The sequence below is a fragment of the Hyperoodon ampullatus genome, assembly GCF_949752795.1.
Source record: "Hyperoodon ampullatus genome assembly, chromosome: 17".
In the NCBI taxonomy this organism is placed as follows: domain Eukaryota; kingdom Metazoa; phylum Chordata; class Mammalia; order Artiodactyla; family Ziphiidae; genus Hyperoodon; species Hyperoodon ampullatus.
The window spans coordinates 13,371,902-13,390,289 of record NC_136930.1 but is presented as its reverse complement, the minus strand read 5'-3'; the positions used below and the strand labels follow the sequence as shown (position 1 = coordinate 13,390,289).

Genomic DNA, 18,388 nt, shown 5'->3' with positions numbered 1-18,388 from the left:
GTTTCCTGCTTAGAGAAGTTCCTTTAGCATTTGTTGTAAAGCTGGTTTGGTGGTGCTGAATTCTCTTACCTTTTGCTTGTCTGTAAAGGTTTTAATTTCTCCATTGAATCTGAATGAGACCCTTGCTGCGTAGAGTAATCTTGGTTGTAGGTTTTTTCCCTTTCATGACTTTAAATATGTCCTGCCACTCCCTTCTGGCTTGCAGAGCTTCTGCTTTAAGATCAGTGTTTAACCTTATGCGGATTCCCTTGTATGTTATTTGTTGCTTTTCCCTTGCTGCTTTTAATATTTTTTCTATTTAATCTTTATAGTTTGATTAATATGTGTCTTGGCATGTTTCTTCTTGGATGTATCCTGTATGGGACTCTCTGCACTTCCTGGACTTGATTAACTATTTCCTTTCCCATATTTGGGAAGTTTTCAACTATAATCTCTTCAAATATTTTCTCAGTCCCTTTCTTTTTCTCTTCTTCTTCTGGGACCCCTATAGTTCGAATGTTGGTGCATTTAATGTTGTCCCAGAGGTATCTGAAACTGTCCTCAATTCTTTTCATTCTTTTTTCTTTATTCTGCTCTGTGGTAGTTATTTCCACTATTTTATCTTCCAGGTCACTTATCTGTTCTTCTGCCTCAGTTATTCTGCTATTGATTCCTTCTAGAGAATTTTTAATTTCATTTATTGTGTTGTTCATCATTGTTTGTTTGCTCTTTAGTTCTTCTAGGTGCTTGTTAAACGTTTCTTGTATTTTCTCCATTCTATTTCCAAGATTTTGGATCATTTTACTCTCATTACTTTGAATTCTTTTTCAGGTAGACTGCCTATTTCCTCTTCATTTGTTTGGTCTGGTGTGTTTTTACCTCGCTCCTTCATCTGCTGTGTATCTTCTCATTTTCCTTAACTTACTGTGTTTGGGGTCTCCTTTTTGCAGGCTGCAGGTTCATAGTCCCCATTGTTTTTGGGTCTGCCCTCAGTGGGTAAGGTTGTTTTAGTGGGTTGTGTAGGCTTCCTGGTGGAGGGAACTGGTACCTGTGTTCTGGTGGATGAGGTTGGATCTTGTCTTTCTGGTGGGTAGGACTGTGTCTGGTGGGTAGGATCGCATCTGGTGGTGTGTTTTGGGGTGTCTGTGAACTTATGATTTTAGGCAACCTTTCTGCTAATGGGTGGGATTGTGTTCCTGTCTTGCTAGTTGTTTGGTATAGGGTGTCCAGCACTGTAGCTAGCTGGTGGTTGAGTGGAGCTGGGTCTTAGTGTTGAGATGGAGATCTCTGGGAGAGCTCTCACCGATTGATATTACGTTGGTCGGGAGGTCTCTGGTGGAGCAATGTCCTGAACTCTGCTCTCCCACCTCAGAGGCTCAGGCCTGATACCCAGCCAAAGCACAAAGACCATGTCAGCCACACAGCTCAGAAGAAAAAAGAGGAAAAAAAAAGAAACAAAAAATAAGATAAAATAAAAGTTATTAAAATAAAAAATAAAAATGAATTATTAAAATTAAAAAGTAATAAAAAAAGAAAAGAGCAACCAAACCAATAAACAAATCACCCAATGAATACAAGCGCTAAAAACTATACTAAACCCTCCCCCCCAAAACAGACAGACAGAACCCTAGGAGAAATGGTAAAACTAAACCTATACAGACAAAATCACACAAAGAAGCATACAAATACACACTCACAAAAAGAGAAAAAGGAAAAAAGAAAAAAATATATATATAAAGGAGGACAGCAACCAAATCAATAAACAAATCTACCAATGATAATTAGCTCTAAATACTAAACTAAAATAAACATAAAAGTAAAAACAAATTAGATGCAGAAAGCAAACCCGAAGTCTACAGTTGCTCCCGAAGTCCACCGCCTCAATTTTGGGATGATTCGTTGTCTATTCAGGTATTCCACAGATGCAGGTACATCAATTTGATTGTGGAGATTTAATCCGCTGCTCCTGAGGCTGCTGGGAGAGATTTCCCTTTCTCTTCTTTGTTCGCACAGCTCCCGGGGGTTCAGCTTTGGATTCGGCCCCGCCTTTGCATGTAGGTCAACTTCTGGAGTTTGTTCTTGGCCCAGACAAGACGGGGTTAAAGGAGCAGCTGATTAGGGGGGAGGGAGGTGTACGGAATGTTGGACGAGCCTGGGGCGGCAGAGGCTGGCATGACGTTGGAACAGCCTGAGGCACGCCGTGCGTTCTCCCGGGGAAGTTGTCCCTGGATCACAGGACCCTGGCAGTGGCGGGCTGCACAAGCTCCCAGGAGGGGAGGTGTGGATAGTGACCTGTGCTCGCACACAGACTTCTTGGTGGCGGCAACAGCAGCCTTAGCATCTCATGCCCGTCTCTGGGGTCCGCGCTGTTAGCCGCGGCTCGCGCCCGTCTCTGGAGCTCCTTTAGGCGGCGCTCTTAATCCCCTCTCCTCATGCACCAGGAAACAAAGGGGTAAGAAGAAGTCTCTTGTCTCTTCGGCAGCTCCAGACTTTTTCCCGGACTCCCTCCCAGCTAGCCGTGGCACACTAGCCCCTTCAGGCTGTGTTCAGGCAGCCAACCCCAGTCCTCTCCCTGGGATCCGACCTCTGAGGCCCGAACCTCAGCTCCCAGCCCCCGCCTGCCCCGGCAGGTGAGCAGACAAGCCTCTCGGGCTGGTGAGTGCTGGTCGGCGCCGATCCTTTGTGCAGGAATCTCTCCACTTTGCCCTCTGCACCCCTGTTGCTGTGCTCTCCTCTGTGGCTCTGAAGCTTTCCCCCGCCCTCCCCTCATCTCCACCAGTGAAGGGGCTTCCTAGTGTGTGGAAACCTTTCCTCCTTCACAGCTCCCTCCCAGAGGGGCAGTTCCCGTCCCTATCCTTTTGTCTCTGTTTTTTCTTTTTTCTTTTGCCTTACGCAGGTATGTGGGGAGTTTCTTGCCTTTTGGGAAGTCTGAGGTCTTCTGCCTGCATTCAGTAGGTGTTCTGTAGGTGTTGTTCCACATGTAGATGTATTTTTGATGTATTTGTGGGGAGGAAGATGATCTCCACGTCTTACTCCTCCGCCATCTTAAAGGTCCCCTCCAGTGGTATTTTTAAAATATTATGTGGATACAAAACTGGACACTACCCCCAGTCCTCCAGTTTCTGACTTCTGCCTCAGATAACAGCTCAGCCGTGGCTTAAAAAGTCTAATTCTCACGGTCCTAAAAGCCTTACTTGTAACTAGAAGAGGTGAGCCAGCAACACAAGTTGATGTTTGACAACTAACTGCAGAAAACTCTGATAACTACATCAATGCATCACCGAGGTAGTCCACTCTAAATAGTACTGGGAGACAATTCTCCGTGAATCTCTCACGTGTCTGCATATCTTATGAGCAGAGACACTGACAGCCTTTCTTTCCAACAATCTGTTTGGGGATGTTTGTATAGCAAACAGCCTTGGAAGATAGATATGGGGTCTCTCTCTAGAGCAGTGCTAACTTCATATAAAATATTCAGGTTTCCTAAACTCAGCGTTCCTCTCATATACTGTAACCTGCTGTCCTCTGTGTATCATCCCATGAGATTTGTGGCTCAGGAACCAATGAAAATGCTAATACTCTGACAGCTGTTACTGTCATGAGTAGTAAGTCCTTGGTCTCTGACCCAGGAGTTTCATGTCTTTTGCCAGCATCATAAAACAGTATTAGGTTGCAAATAGAGTAAATTTTCAGGTTCCTCATAGTTTTTGACAACTGATATTAGTTTTTCTTCCACTGTAAACTCTGGCTACAGCAGCTACTCTAAACTCAACAGCCTAGTGTCTTCCACCATACTTCTTCCATTGATTTCCCTGAATCAATCTTGCTTTTGAAAGTACAGTATTGCCTTATTCTCCATCAAGGCAATCATGAACTCACAGCATTTCAGACACCGAAATCTCTTTGTAGCTCATCATTTCTATCTATTTTAGGCTTTCTTCTTCAACTTCAGACAATAGCTTGGTGTTTAGCAAAAAAACGAAACGACTAAGCAGGCAGACTGTCAAGCTATATTGCTGGGGTTTGAAACTGTGTTTTGCCACTCACTAGCTGTGTACCTTGGTAACATAGAAAGAATACAATAAATGTAATTTATTATTCAATTGAATATTCAAAAATTTCAGTTAGGAGTTTACCTTAAATGCAGGTGGCTTGTAATTTATAATCTAACTTATCACTGGGAAGCTAAATGTAAATAATTTAGGGTTATGAATGGGTTTGGCCCTTTGCCAATTCAGATCCTCAATACTTTAATAAAACATACCATTTGCATAGAATTTCTTTTCAGAAAGAAAACACCTCATATCCCAAGCTTCTACAAATAATATGAAGGACCAAGGACCAAGCACCAAGCCCTCTCCAGTCAAACTGTAAATGTACAAATATACTATAAAGTTCTTTTAAACTGCCAAACAACTCTTCCATAGATGACCTTGCACACTCAGGATGCCTAAATATCATCACATAAATATTAGCCGGTTTCTTCACAGCCCTAACTGAAAAATCAATCCACCCAAATATTACTTGTCTGAAGCAACGTTTCCATTGGTGTTTTCACTGTGCTATGCCATTTCTCTTAATGGTCTCAAATAATATCCCCTGATTTTCTATTTATTTTCATTTCTATTTCTTTTTATTCTTCTAAGCCTATGACAATTAAAATTAAAATTCCAAAGGGGTAAAGGCAAGGAAAAGCTACAAAAATCTGATTTGATTTTCCTACACTTCCCCCCCACCCAGTTCCAAGCCGCTAATCCCCTCTCAAACTGTACAATAGAACAGCAGAGACATAAAGAAAAGGAGATAAAACTGGCCAGCCAGTGCATTGTTCTTGCTAATCTGCACCATTTACATAAGGGTTAGAAGGCTTGTTTTATCATTTAAACAGGCTTAAAAGCCTCTTTGCAAATGAGATTTTGTTCCTACAAAAGAATGAATTCTAGCTATTTGGTGAGTTTCTGCTAGACCAGCACTGGGAGCTGACTTGGCAGTAACTTAAGCTACTTCTCTGGCCACATACAGTGTATGCTAGGATTGCTTTCAGCTGCCAAAACTGAAAAGCATCAAGCTGATTAAATTCTTTCCAGGAGGTGAATAGGATGAGGAGCATGTTAAGAGGCCAATAATATCAGATCTAAAACTGTACCTGGGCAAACTGTCCTGTATGCAGGTGCTTGAGACTGGCTTTGAACTTTCAGAGCCCCTTGAATCTTCCTTTGAAAAGGAACAGAAGGGCAGACAGCAAATGAAATTCAGAGACAGAAAGCCTTAAAATAGTCTCCAGCTGTGAAGTAAAGACAATCTAAACTCTTTGATTCATTGTCGGTCTGAGTGGCACTGGGCACAAGGATAAACTGTACAACTAACTCCCTTGTCAAGGTCAGCACAAAAGAGAACCAGGAGGAAAAGATTTTCTTAACCCAGAGGGGTACACCCATTGCATCAAGATCTTAGATTTAAAAAAATCAATATCATGTTTATACAAAGATATACCTATTATTTGCTTTACCTGGCACACCTTGAACAGATGTTCAGTGTGACTTTGGCCTGGGGTTCAGCAGAGTGAGTAGCTCGACCTTGGTTAAATTTGTTCCCAGAAGGCACCAGGGTAGTCACTCCCTCCATTCTTAAATCATCAAGATCCTCTGTAACAACATAAACAATTGCAGAGAAAAACATTAACTCTAAGAGAATGAAGGAGAAAAGTCCAGGTTTTCAGATATCTGCCAGTAGTTGGTTAGCAAAACATTATATTTCCACTTTGCAAAAATCTTACCTCATGCATCAGTTAGTTTTCAAATTATTTCTAGATGTAGTTGGAGAAAATTAGATGAGAAGATTTACAGGAGCAAAATGGTGAGAGATGAATCTGTCTGCATGATGGACAGACCATATATGACTGTGGGACGTGGATCCACAACTTCTGCTGTAACCACCCACAGAAGTCAACCATAATCTCTACAGCAATTGGCCCCAAATGGTCAGGAGTTAGTCAGTGACTGCCCCCTTCCAACTAAGAACAATCCAGAGGAAGACAAATCATGCTCCCAAACCAATTACACAAGGTCATTCATTTCTAATTTGCCTGCCTTGAGCTTCCCCATCCAACACCCTCCAATCAGAATATACCTGAAGCCTTCTCTTTTTTCATTTTAAACCATTCCTTTTTGTCTGCACCTTGGGAGGACAATAGTATACCGGGATAGTCACACCCCCAGATGTTCACTGAAGCCTCCTATTTTTTCCAAGCCCTCAATCAACACTTAAAAAGTCTGTTTCTCTTGTAATTTAGTCCTGATGCAATTTGTACATGATCTCCTGCTTTATTCAGAGGATAAGGAATCTTGTAAAAAGGATTCTATTTACTTGCTCTCAGCCTTAGCAAAAGAGGGACATAAAGTTTCAAAAGGTAAATTATAATTTTGCCAAAACATAATCCACGATTGAGGTTACTACCTATATAAGAAGGGAAATCGCTCTTTCCTGATAAGGCTGTAGACTATCCAAACATCTTAGACCTCTCACAAAACAATCGAGAGGATTTCTAACTGTGTTAAAAATAAGACAACAGGCCCATAACGAAGTTGCTTATGCTAAGCCCACGTTACCAAACTGATACTTAATTTAATCACAGTTTAAGCTCTCTCAGCAATGGAATCCTAAACAATCAGGAATCACCTGGTCAGCACTAGTGAGTTAACTTGCCTAATAGACCCCTGCTGTCCCCTAAAGGAAAGTGACCTTGCCACCACCAACCTGTTGTTGGCTAGTATAGCTTCCTGCATCCACTGCCTTCTGTCTATAAAAACCTTCAATTTTGTACAGCTCCTTGGAGTTCCTTTCTTCCTGCTAGATTGGATGCTGCCTGATTCATGAATCATCTCCTCAGCTGAATTTTGTTTCTAACAAATGAATATGGCAAACAAGTGTCAAATTTTCCTGAGATTGTGACTAGTCTAAATCATAAACAGACCTTCGGTTATCTGAAGAAGATTAGTCAACACACTACCTCCACAGGCAACCCCAAATGAAATCCTTTCATCTACTTGCATATGAGCAATCTGGGTGTGTCCTTAGAGGTTCAACTTAACTTCATGAGAGCCAAAAAAAACTCATCACCTTGACCTGGTTGTAAACGTATAGTCCCCTTGTTGTGGGGTAACCCCTTCCAAACTCGCTGCTTCTGCTTAACTAGTTACAAGCGCCCATCTCTTCTCATGGCTCCTCATGCCACGCGGCACAGACAGTACTACTGCCTGAGAACACACAACACTTTTCAGTTAGCTAATTAGCCTCCCATGAGATTCTGTTAGTCTCTCCCCCTCACACTACTATTCACCACTGAGACACCCTGACTTGCCCACCCTCCTCCCCCCCACCAGGGGAAGGGAACCTTAACATTTTCTTAGCTCAGTTAGGAACTTGCTATACCTCACTCAGTGTTTTTAAGGACTCCCATTGAAAACTCTGACCTAATGTTATTTGTTGACAGATCATACCTCAAAACTTGAAACTGGAGCAGAACATGCTAACACCAATTTAAGCTTGCTTGTAGAATGCAGTCCTCTACCCGAGGGAAAAATCAGCCCAAAGGGCAAAGCCACTGCACTTCCTTCAGCTTGTCAACTAGCCAAAGACCACAGAGTAAATATATATCAGGCATGCTTTTTTTAAAAAAACCATGACTTTGGGATGTTTTGGAAACAAAGGGTCATCTCTGCTGGAACCCCCATCAAAAATGGACAAGATGTTTAACACACTTTTAGATGCACTCTTACTTCATAAAGAGGTAGCTGCTGTAAAAAAGAAATAACATGGAAGCTAAAAGAAATACTCCAGCAGATCATTTTGCCAAAGAAGCAGCCTTAAGAATGGTTTTGATCCTATCTAAACTCTTAAAGGATGAATCCTTAAAGGAATTCAAAGAAACCATTATAAAATATCAATATTTAGCCCCTCATTTTGAAAAGAAAAATGGAAAAAAAAAGCGGTTCTAGCTTCACTCAGATCACCTCTGGTGCTCCCAAGACAGCTGCTTGGTGGCACTAGATGGTTTCAAATAGATATTAGCTAAATTTCTCCATGAAACTACTCATCATGGTACAGATAAATTGGTTACTATCTTAAATCAACATGGCTGGGGAAACTTTAAAAAGACAGCTTAGGCCTTTTTTTTTTTCTTCTTTGCGGTATGTGGGCCTCTCCCTGCTGTGGCCTCTCCCGTTGCGGAGCACAGGCTCTGGACACGCAGGCTCAGCGGCCATGGCTCATGGGCCCAGCCGCTCTGCGGCATGTGGGATCTTCCCGGACCGGGACATGAACCCGTGTCCCCTGCATCGGCAGGCAGACTCTCAACCACTGTGCCACCAGGGAAGCCCAAAAAGACAGCTGAGGTCATTTTTAAGTCATGTGGACTTGTCAATAGCATAACTCTAGAGAACCTGTGAATGTGGGAAATGACCAGGAACCAAAGCTTCGAAGGCCCTTTGAACACCTCATGATGTATTTTATATAGCTTCCACTTTTCATGAGATTTGAATATATTTTAGTTATTGAATGTCTATATAATTTCAGGGTGAGTTTAAACATCTCTTTGCCAAAAAGCTATAATCTTTACAGTTGCTAAAAAGCTGGTCGATTTTGTGATTCCAATCTTGGGAATATAAACTTTCATATCAAGTGACCAAGACACACACTTCACAAGAAATATTATTTTTTAAAAAACTCTGGAAAGTATTACCCTTTACTCAGAAACCACACTGCTCTTATCACCTACAAACTTCTGAAAGGTGAAAAGAATCAATGACATCTTCAAATAAAATTAATAAAACTTTCAGAAACCCTTGAGCTCCCTTGGTCAAAGGTACTCCCACCTACCCTTATGCCAATATGGTCCACTCCTAGAGAACACATTGTTTATTTCCCTGTGAACTAGTTACTGGAAGGCCCAAGTGCATCAGGATTTTACCTACAATACTATACTCTTCCCTGATGCATGTAGACATCGCAAAATGTTGCAAGAGACTCACGGACTATACTCAGTCCTATCACTAACAGGTTAAGGTTGCACTCAAACATCTTAAACAGCCTCTTCATGACATTCAACTGTAAGATTTCATCTGTTGGGAGATACAACAGAGAAAAGTTGCTCTTGAACCTCATTGGAAGGGATTCTATCAGATATTGTTAACAACAAATACAGAAGGAAAGCTCCCTGGAGTAAATCCCTGGGCTCACATTTTATAACTAAAGAAACAATCCAGAACCAACAAAATTGGAAGCCTGCTCTAATAGGGGACCTCAACATGAAGATTCTCTAGAAGCAGCTGGTCTTCACAGTAGACAGATGACCCAAGATCCTCAGAACAACCCGATGACCTCAGATAGTGGACAGCTTCTGCACAAGATATTGGACCAAAACCCTTGCCTAATTGCTATTTTGTTTTTTATCTGCTTATTTACATTCTTCTTCTAATTTCTATAGACCTCTGGTTATCACCCACCCATAATGGCCCTTCTTTTATTCCCTTCTTACTAAAATTGTTAGATCAGAGCATAATTATTATAACACCAATCTCAGATTTCCCAAATAGTACCCTTCAAGCTTACTGATTGCTGGATATGCCATTCCTCACCAGACCTTCATGGTAAAAACCTAGGGCTATTTCCAGTCTCAACAAATGAGATCAAAGAGAATTACAGCCAATGGCATTTCACTTGCACTTACGTGGACAAATGACCTTAAACAAGGTCATTTGCTACTTTCCTAGCAACGCCCTCTCACAGAAAAAGAAAAAATTATTATGATCTATCAATTAGACCCTAGGTAATTCTAAATTTGAATTCAGAATTTCCTAAACTGATGGGCCAATTACTTAGTATCTGGAAGAGACTAATATAGATACAAATGTGTAAACAGGCTAATGTAAGGTCTTGGTTTCAACTTCATGCCATGAATAATTTCCTTTTTCCTGGATATCCATGTATTCCTACCAGATACTACTTCCTCTGCAACCAGAATGGCTAGTCTGGCTTGTCTCAAATTAATATTTCATGCACTTTAGAAACAGTATTCCAAAACTTATCTGCACACAGACACCTTAATTCTAAAGTCATCAAAGCAGGAAATTCAGATGTGCACTCCCAAATGAGGTTACCCTCAACTATTTAGGCACTTTACCTGGGGGTGTTACTGATTTATTGTTTATGCAAACAATCAAAGCAGTGCTTCCAGTAATAAGAATCATACAAACAAAAGGCTATGAGACATAGATCATTTTAATTCTGGCAGAAGTTATAGATAATATCACCTCTACCTTAGACGGAATACAGATCAGTCTCAATTCCTTGGCAAGAGCAGTGATGGACAATCTAGATTTCCTGTTCACTAGTCACGATAGTACCTGTGCAATTGCTAATAGTTCTTGCTATACTTGGCTCAATGAAACAGGTAAGGTAGAAAAGGCTATCTATCACTTTAAGGAAAAAGCTACCTGGCTGACCAAGGCTGATCTTTATGACCTGTGGGATTGTTCTCCTAGCCTTGGTTGGATAATTTGGGTTCTTGGTTCTGAAGCATCTTAAACACACTTTTAATTACTCTTGTTTTTGTCATAGTGGTCATGATGCCAGTCCACTGAACTCTATCCAGAGTCTTATATGCTTTTATGCAGCCACTCTCTCAACAGATGATCACCATTTTAACACAACACCGAAAAGATTAAGAAGCTCTTGTGATAAAACTGACTATGGAGACAAGTCGACTATCATGAAGCAGTGAAGACTTGGATCTTGAGTCTTGTCTTTTGGCCAACTTCCTGCCAGGGAGAGAATGACTAAAAGAGAGGAGTGAGAGACTGAACGTACAAAAAGACAATGGGAAGATCATATATGACATTAGAACAGAGACCCACAGCCTCTGATGGAAACGATCAGTGAAGCCAAATCACAACCTCTGCAGCAGTTGGCCCAAAGCACTCTGGACCTGGTTCATAGAGGCCAGATCCCCTCCTTTTGCCCAACTCAGAACCAAGCAGAGAAAGTCAAATATGCTCCCCAAGCTAAATGCACATCTCCACAAATGGCAAACTTCAAATACCTAAAGGTCTGTCTCACGGAAGAGATATCAGAGTTCCCAAAGTCAGTAATATTAAGGAGAGACTCTAGCCAACTAGAAATTTCTCTGAAGCAAGCAGTAATATTTTTTTCATCAAGGAATCTCATGATTCTTAAGGTAACAGTGGTAGAGAAAGATTATGTAAAAATAACCTCATGGGAATTTTAAAAAATACACTTGTTCTATTTTGATACTTTGAAGTCAAACTCTGTAGTGACTGTTAATGTCTAGTTAAGAAGTAATGTATATGTGATACATATACATGATACATAATGTATATGTAATACATATGTGAATAATGTAATGTGATCAGCTCTATCCCAGAAAAAAAAAAACAAAAATAAATGTTTTATATGTTATGGAAAACATATGAAAAATCAACTAACTGAAGTTAAAAACAAACCCATGAAACTGCCAAATATTATGTCAGCACTTGACAGTATTCTATTTTAATCATGTAGATTAGTTTGAGTTTTCTAACTGAAACCTAAATGATAAAGGAATTATTAGGAAGTTGAATAATTAGGTAACAGTTGAGTAGAAGTATACAAGCCAGACCAGGTGGTAAAGGACTCTTCAGAGGGATGTAAGAACATGAAAAAGCAGAGATTTGAAGGGACATAGTATATCAGAGAAAGTTATACAGCTATATGACCATAACTTGAGATGTATAGGGATAGAAGAATGTAATACTGGAAAAGAGTTTAGTCTCAGATGATGAAGGGAGATAGAGTCATTGAATCTGTGTTTTATAGAGATCATTGTAGATGTACTTATTGAAATAAACAATTTTCTAAATTTACAAAATTGCTTTTCTGATAACTAGAGATAGGAAATAAGTTTTTCTCACTTACTATTGTAATCTCACTGTCTTAGGAGTATGTCTAGCACAGGGTAGGCATTCACTGATATTTGCTGACTACAAGACTTTTTTTTTTCTGCACATGATAGGCCTGAGCTCCCCTGAGATGTCACTCAGAGCACTTAATCAGACACCTGTCTCAAGAGAAGATTTTTGTATAATTTGATAAATTTGGTTAATTAACTAATTGACAAGTTGATCTTTATGTGGAATTGGCTTTTGGAAAATTGGTTTTTGAAGGAATACATGTGTGGTACTTGCCTATAGCCATTTGGCAAAGTGAAAACTGGAAACAAGGAGTTGAGGCGGGAAAAAGCCTGTATCCTCCATAATGGATGTATCAGCTGCTGAGGGCCTGGGGTAAGGAAGTAACAGTAACAAGAGAAAAATGCATCAGAAGGTAATTTCAGAGGAAGATTCAACAGGTTGTCCTGAATGATTGCATGTGAAATCCTTGCAGGTTTCTCCATATTACCACTTTCAGGGAATATAGGAAGAGATAACATCTTTGGTTTCACACATGCTTAGATGGAGCTATCGTCAAGATATCCATATGGATATTTGGTAGGCAGTTAGAAGGGCAAGTCTGGAGTAATGGAGTGTGGAATGAAGCTATAGACCATATGGCTGAGAAAAGCTGATAGAATTATCAGCCCAGCAGTTAAAATCAAGCAGTGACATTTCTTATGTCTAACTTTCTTTACAAGTGAAATGTGTGCATTATATGAATATTATATTTAAAAGAAGAGTACCATATTTATTCTTTTTCATAATAGAAAGCCCAAAGCAGTAATTTATTTTTAAAGGTAGCCGGTAAACTTGTGATGCATCTTTTGAATCACAGGTTACTATAGAGAAAAATGAACTAAGTTATGACTAAAGACATGAGCACTTTATGCAATCCAAATAACGAAGAATTAATCAAGCAAAGAATTGTTTTCATTTAATTTAAGGAAATAACAGCTGCCTAGATGAAATAATCCCAGGACTTTCATTTCATTCAAGTGTAATCCATGAAATAATTTACAGCTGCTTGAACTAGACAATGTGGGATACGAGTGAATTTTCACATCTGTTTCTAGGAACAAAAATTAAAAGCTTTCCAAACACAAGTCCCTTCACAGTGATTCAGTGATGGGTTACACAAGAATTATATGGCAGTTTTTCCCTGTATTGCAACTGTTTGGTTGATTTACGTCGATAGAGCTGATTTGGTCAAATATTTTAAACAGATGTTATATATGCTGAGTGAATTATTAAAAAAATAAAACAAATGTTAAGAAAACATATAAGAAATTAGACAGGTTTTAATAAAATATTTATGAATACTTTTTTGTTATGTGAGACAGCTAAACTATTTCCTTAAAAAAGGGAAAGAAAGAATTGAGAGCAAAACATAATTCACTTTGCTGGGATAAATTCTGGTTGAAAGGTAGAAGAAGGATGTTGAGGCCATGCTTCTGTTGGTTCTCTATTTCTACAATCATGCCTCCAATATGAGTTCGGTTTTCTTTCTCAGTATATCAGTGTAGTATGGCTTAACTAGATTCATAATTGATAAGAACAAAATGGTAGACATGAGAAATTATAGGCTGGAATTTTTTAGAATAAACTTAGTTTAAAAAATTTAAGTTAGCATTGCATTTAAAAAAGTTTGGTGGAATTTAAAAGCTGAGTTGAAGTTTCCCTTTTTAATGAGAGAGAGTAGGTTACAGAATATTTACTTTCCTTGACCACATGAGATCAATAAACAAAGAAAGTGATTTGGCCAGTAGGTTAGGGAAAATGTTTATGTAAACTTAAATTTACATTCGTTCTTTGTCTTCTAGTGTTAACTGAAAAGAGCAAAACACTTTCTGAGATATTTTTTGTTAGCTACCAGTTCCTGTTTAATTTCTTTGACCATCAACAGCCAAATACATGATGATCACAAACATCTGTAAAAATTTATGGGCTGGAACTTGTTCGCTTAGATTGCAAATGAATCACAAGACTTGGGTTAATTGAACCCATCATTACATAAATTGTGAAGGCTTCTCTGTTAGTCAGAAAAATTAAGACATCTGGGAGTGGTTTTCTCCTTCCATTCTGTAAGAAAATACTAGTGCTTCTAACAAATTTCAACCCAAACATTACTCAAAGCCTGATTTCTGCATCAGAGTATATCTATATTTTCCTCAATTTGCACCTACCACAAATTCAAAAGATTATATTGTATACACAAAAAATTGACTTCCTCCTGAAACTTTTGTCACCCTCTAAAGGTTTGACAGATAGACATTGTGAACAAGTCTTTTTATTTTAAAAATAACTGAAATTCCAGGGACGTGGACTCATTTCAGGTGGGGATCGATAAGCAGATTGTCTGGTATGACTGAAAGCTTGGTTACAGCCTAATTGAAGTGAGGACACCTCGTGACCAACACAGAAATCTAGAGACAGCCAGAGGAGGAGCACCAAGGACCAGACTTGAGGGGTAGGAGCGGGAGGCCACAGACGGGAGATTAGCAGAGCTAAGTAGAGGTGTTCAGGAATAGAACTGGAAAACAGAAATGAGGCAAGCCAAGCACAGGGTTCACAGTGTAGACAAGAGCAAGGCAAGGAAGGCTGGTTAATCTAAAAGGCTGGGATTAGGTAGATTATTAATTTTTTTAGGATGATGGGTAAAATATGTAATTTTTTTACGAGAATCATACAAAATCTTGCAGAGCTCATCATTTTAACCACCATTTAAAAGTGTATTTAATTTTAATTCCCCTGGGACATGTCTCTGGCTAAAGCACTCATATCATTTATCTCTCTCAATGGTGAGAAAGTATTTCTCATCCCAAAGGTTTAGTTATGGAATGATTACTTCCCCTATTAGGTACCATTATGTTACAGTAAGCATTATTTCAGCCATTACAGGTGATACATCACACTAAAACTTATTTTTTTGTTTGTTTCTAAACTACTTATGAATGCTATTTAATATAATTTTTATGTTCCCACAGGCTCTGTGTTAAATAAATAAGGTCTTATGTTGGGAAGTTCCTATGTGCACTGTATCAATTTGTTGCTTGCTAATGAACTTTTGACCATAAACCTAATAATTACACCCTGGATAATTATTAATTACCATACTGGATATTTTTATTCTTGATCCAGACCACAAGTATCAACTGAGTTCATTTTCATAAGTGTTTCTGCATTAATTACATAATTTGCTAACTCAAAATAAGCCCTTTGGAGAGAGTATGATAAATTCATACACTAATTTCTATAGTCCCAATACCATACAGTTTTGGTATCCATGCTCTAAACTTGCCTTTAGTAAAGGTGATTCTGCCTGAAGTCAGTTGACTTCACATACATGACACAAACATATAAAACTAAATTGCTATGAGGTTAGTGATTAAACTCAGAATTTATTGTTAGTTTACCTTTTTCTTGGATTTCAAGTGTAACAAGTCTTGGTGGTGAAAACCTCCCACCATCACCCTTCTTTCCTCTTTCTTTCCTTGTATTCTTTCTTTTTGCTTAAGTCTTCAGTTTTGATAGTACCTCTCCTTCACTAAAGCCTCAACCGAATAGACTTCTTTCGCTTCAACTGTCCTCCGTTTTATTTCCTTTGTACTTGGCGACCCTCCTCTGAACTTTGCGCTTGTTGATACTGTTGATACTGCGCTTGTCAACTCACCATGCAATATTCTCAATGAAGCAAATTTTAACCAACTAAACGCATGTTAAAAAGTAAAAATAGGGCTTCCCTGGTGGTGCAGTGGTTGGGGGTCCACCTGCCGATGCAGGGGACATGGGTTCGCGTCCCGGTCAGGGAAGATCCCACATGCCGCGGAGCGGCTGGGCCCGTGAACCATGGCCGCTGAGCCTGCGCGTCCGGAGCCTGTGCTCCACAACGGGAGAGGCCACAACAGTGAGAGGCCTGTGTACCGCAAAAAAAAAAAAAAAAAAAGTAAAAATAAAATATAAAAAAGTATTTTAGTATGCTTGTCACATGTGTTGGGATCCTAAATACAATATGGTTAGTCTAAAAAAGATGTTAAGTCTCATAACTGCCTCCTATCCTCTCTCCTTCAATCTTCCTTCATTTCTGTTTTATGTAGAGCCCTTTGGGATAAGTAAAAAAAGAATCACGCTTTAGGAAAAATAAAAAAAGAAGATCGTGGCTGGTCATATGCTTAACTTTCTGCTGATGTATTTTGGATATGGCTGCCAACTCCTTCTCCCTTGTGGTGTGCCACAGGCGAGAAGCAGTCACAGGACATACCCTTCCCATCACCGAGATATGAGCCACATGCCACAAGATGTTGCCACCCTGTCTGACACATTGTAAATCCACTTTCCATTCTGTGATGCTTTCTTGGAATTCACATGCTGTTCTCATCCCTTACACTTCAAGCCACAAAACGTTGCCACCACACATTAAATTCTACAAGATTATTTTCATCTTCTTCCATTTTCTTGGATAGTTGCCTCTGTGGAACTGTTCTTTAATAACATGTCATGCAGGATGATACCATCTAAGAACCTCAACTCACTTCCTACATTATATAAATTTTTGAGTTTCCTAAAGAAGAGTATTTGGTGATAAGAAAAAAAAACATAAAAATCTAAAAGTGAATGAACTGACTATGCAATATACTCCCTATAGCAACCCTAGCCTCTTCCTGTGCCATGAACAATCCAAGATCATTAATATCTTCATGTCTCTGCACTTGCTGTGTTTTCTCCCTCGGGTGCCCTTGCCCCAGATATGACCATACTGTCTTTCTCTCCCTTCATTCAAGTCTCTGCTCAAATACTGCCTTATAAGAGGGCATTTCCTTGACTACTCTGTCTAAGAGAGCATCTTCTATTATTCCTTATCCTTGTTATCTCTCTTCATCTTCAGAACAACCTTTACATCCTGGAATTATTACATTTTTAATTTATTTGTTCATCATTTGATTCCTCACTAACGAATCTCAACATGGCAGAGACTATCTCACATTTCCTGTACCTGGAACATAAGAGATGCTCAATAGGCATACATTGAATGAATGAGTGACTGAATCATCCAACACCATGATATCCATGTCACTGTTACTCCATTTTATCAATAAGGTATTTTACAGATAAAGTCCCTCAGGAAGTGTGAAGGACTTCCCCAGAGCACACAGTATTAATTGGAACAGACAGCAATTGAAGCCTGATTGGTCTGGCTTTAGAGGTGAGGGTCACCTTTTATGTATACACACAAATACCTGTAACAAATGATTTCTCAAATTAGTAGCTATATAAATTATTATTATTAACACAGGATTATTTGCCTTCCATGTTTCAGTAGACTTACATTGAGTTAACTCCATGTATAAGATTCTATTCTCCAATGCCAAATTTTAGAGAAAAAACATCATTTGTTGAGTCCCTATCACATTTTAAGTACGTTTTTAGGTGCTTTGAGATGTCACACTTCATTTTGCTCCACAAAACAACCCTCTAAGGCAGTGGTTCTCAACCATGGGTGATTTATTCCTCCCTCCACTACAAGCAGACACAGGACACCACCTGAAGACATTTTTGGTTGTCATAACTTAAAGGAGGGTGGGGGGTGGATGCCACTGGAATCTAGTGGGTACAGAACAGCCCTTCACAACAAAGAATTATCCAGCCCCAAATGGCAATAGTGCTGGGGGAACTTCAAGATGGAGGACGAGTAAGCATGGAGATCACCTCCTTCCACACAAATACATCAAGAATACATCTACACGTGGAACAACTCCTACAGAACACCTACTGAACGCTGGCAGAAGAACTCAGACCTCCCAAAAGGCAAGAAACTCCCCACGTACCTGGGTAGGGCAAAAGAAAAAAGAAAAACAGAGACAAAAGAATAGGGATGGGACCTGCCCCTCTGTGAGGGAGCTGTGAAGGAGAAAAAGTTTCTGAGGCTTCAGAGCCATGGAGGAGAGTGCAGCAACAGGGGTGCAGAGGGCAAAGTGGAGAGATTCCCGCACAGAGGAACGGTGCCGACCAGCACTCATCAGCCCGAGAGGCTTGTCTGCTCACCCTCTGGGACGGGTTGGGGCTGGGAGCTGAGGCTTGGGCTTTGGAGGTAAGACCCCAGGGAGAGGACTAGGGTTGGCTGTGTGAACACAGCCTGAAGGGGGCTAGTGCACCACAGCTAGTCAGGACAGAGTCCAGGAAAAACTCTAGACCTCCTGAAGAGGCAGGAGACCATTGTTTTGGGGGTGCACAAGGAGAGGGGATTCAGAGCACCACCTAAACAAGCTCCAGAGATGGGCGCGAGCTGTGGATATCAGCGCGGACACCAGAGATGGTCATGAGACACTAAGGCTACTGCCTCAGTCATCAAGAAGCCTGTGTGCAAGCACAGGTCACTATCCACACCTCCCATCCCAGGAGCCTGTGAAGACCGCCACTGCCAGGGT

General features: G+C 40.0%; 1 protein-coding gene across 1 annotated transcript in view; it reads right to left on the bottom strand.

The window, feature by feature from the left end:
- LOC307065742 (uncharacterized protein C8orf34 homolog) overlaps nt 1-18,388 on the bottom strand; it is a gene marked incomplete at both ends in the record, with an annotated part of 318,281 nt that overhangs the window by 124,410 nt on the left and 175,483 nt on the right. Inside the window, 1 exon segment of the mRNA XM_079722662.1 lies at nt 5,489-5,624. Coding sequence (XP_079578788.1) covers nt 5,489-5,624 — 136 coding nt within the window.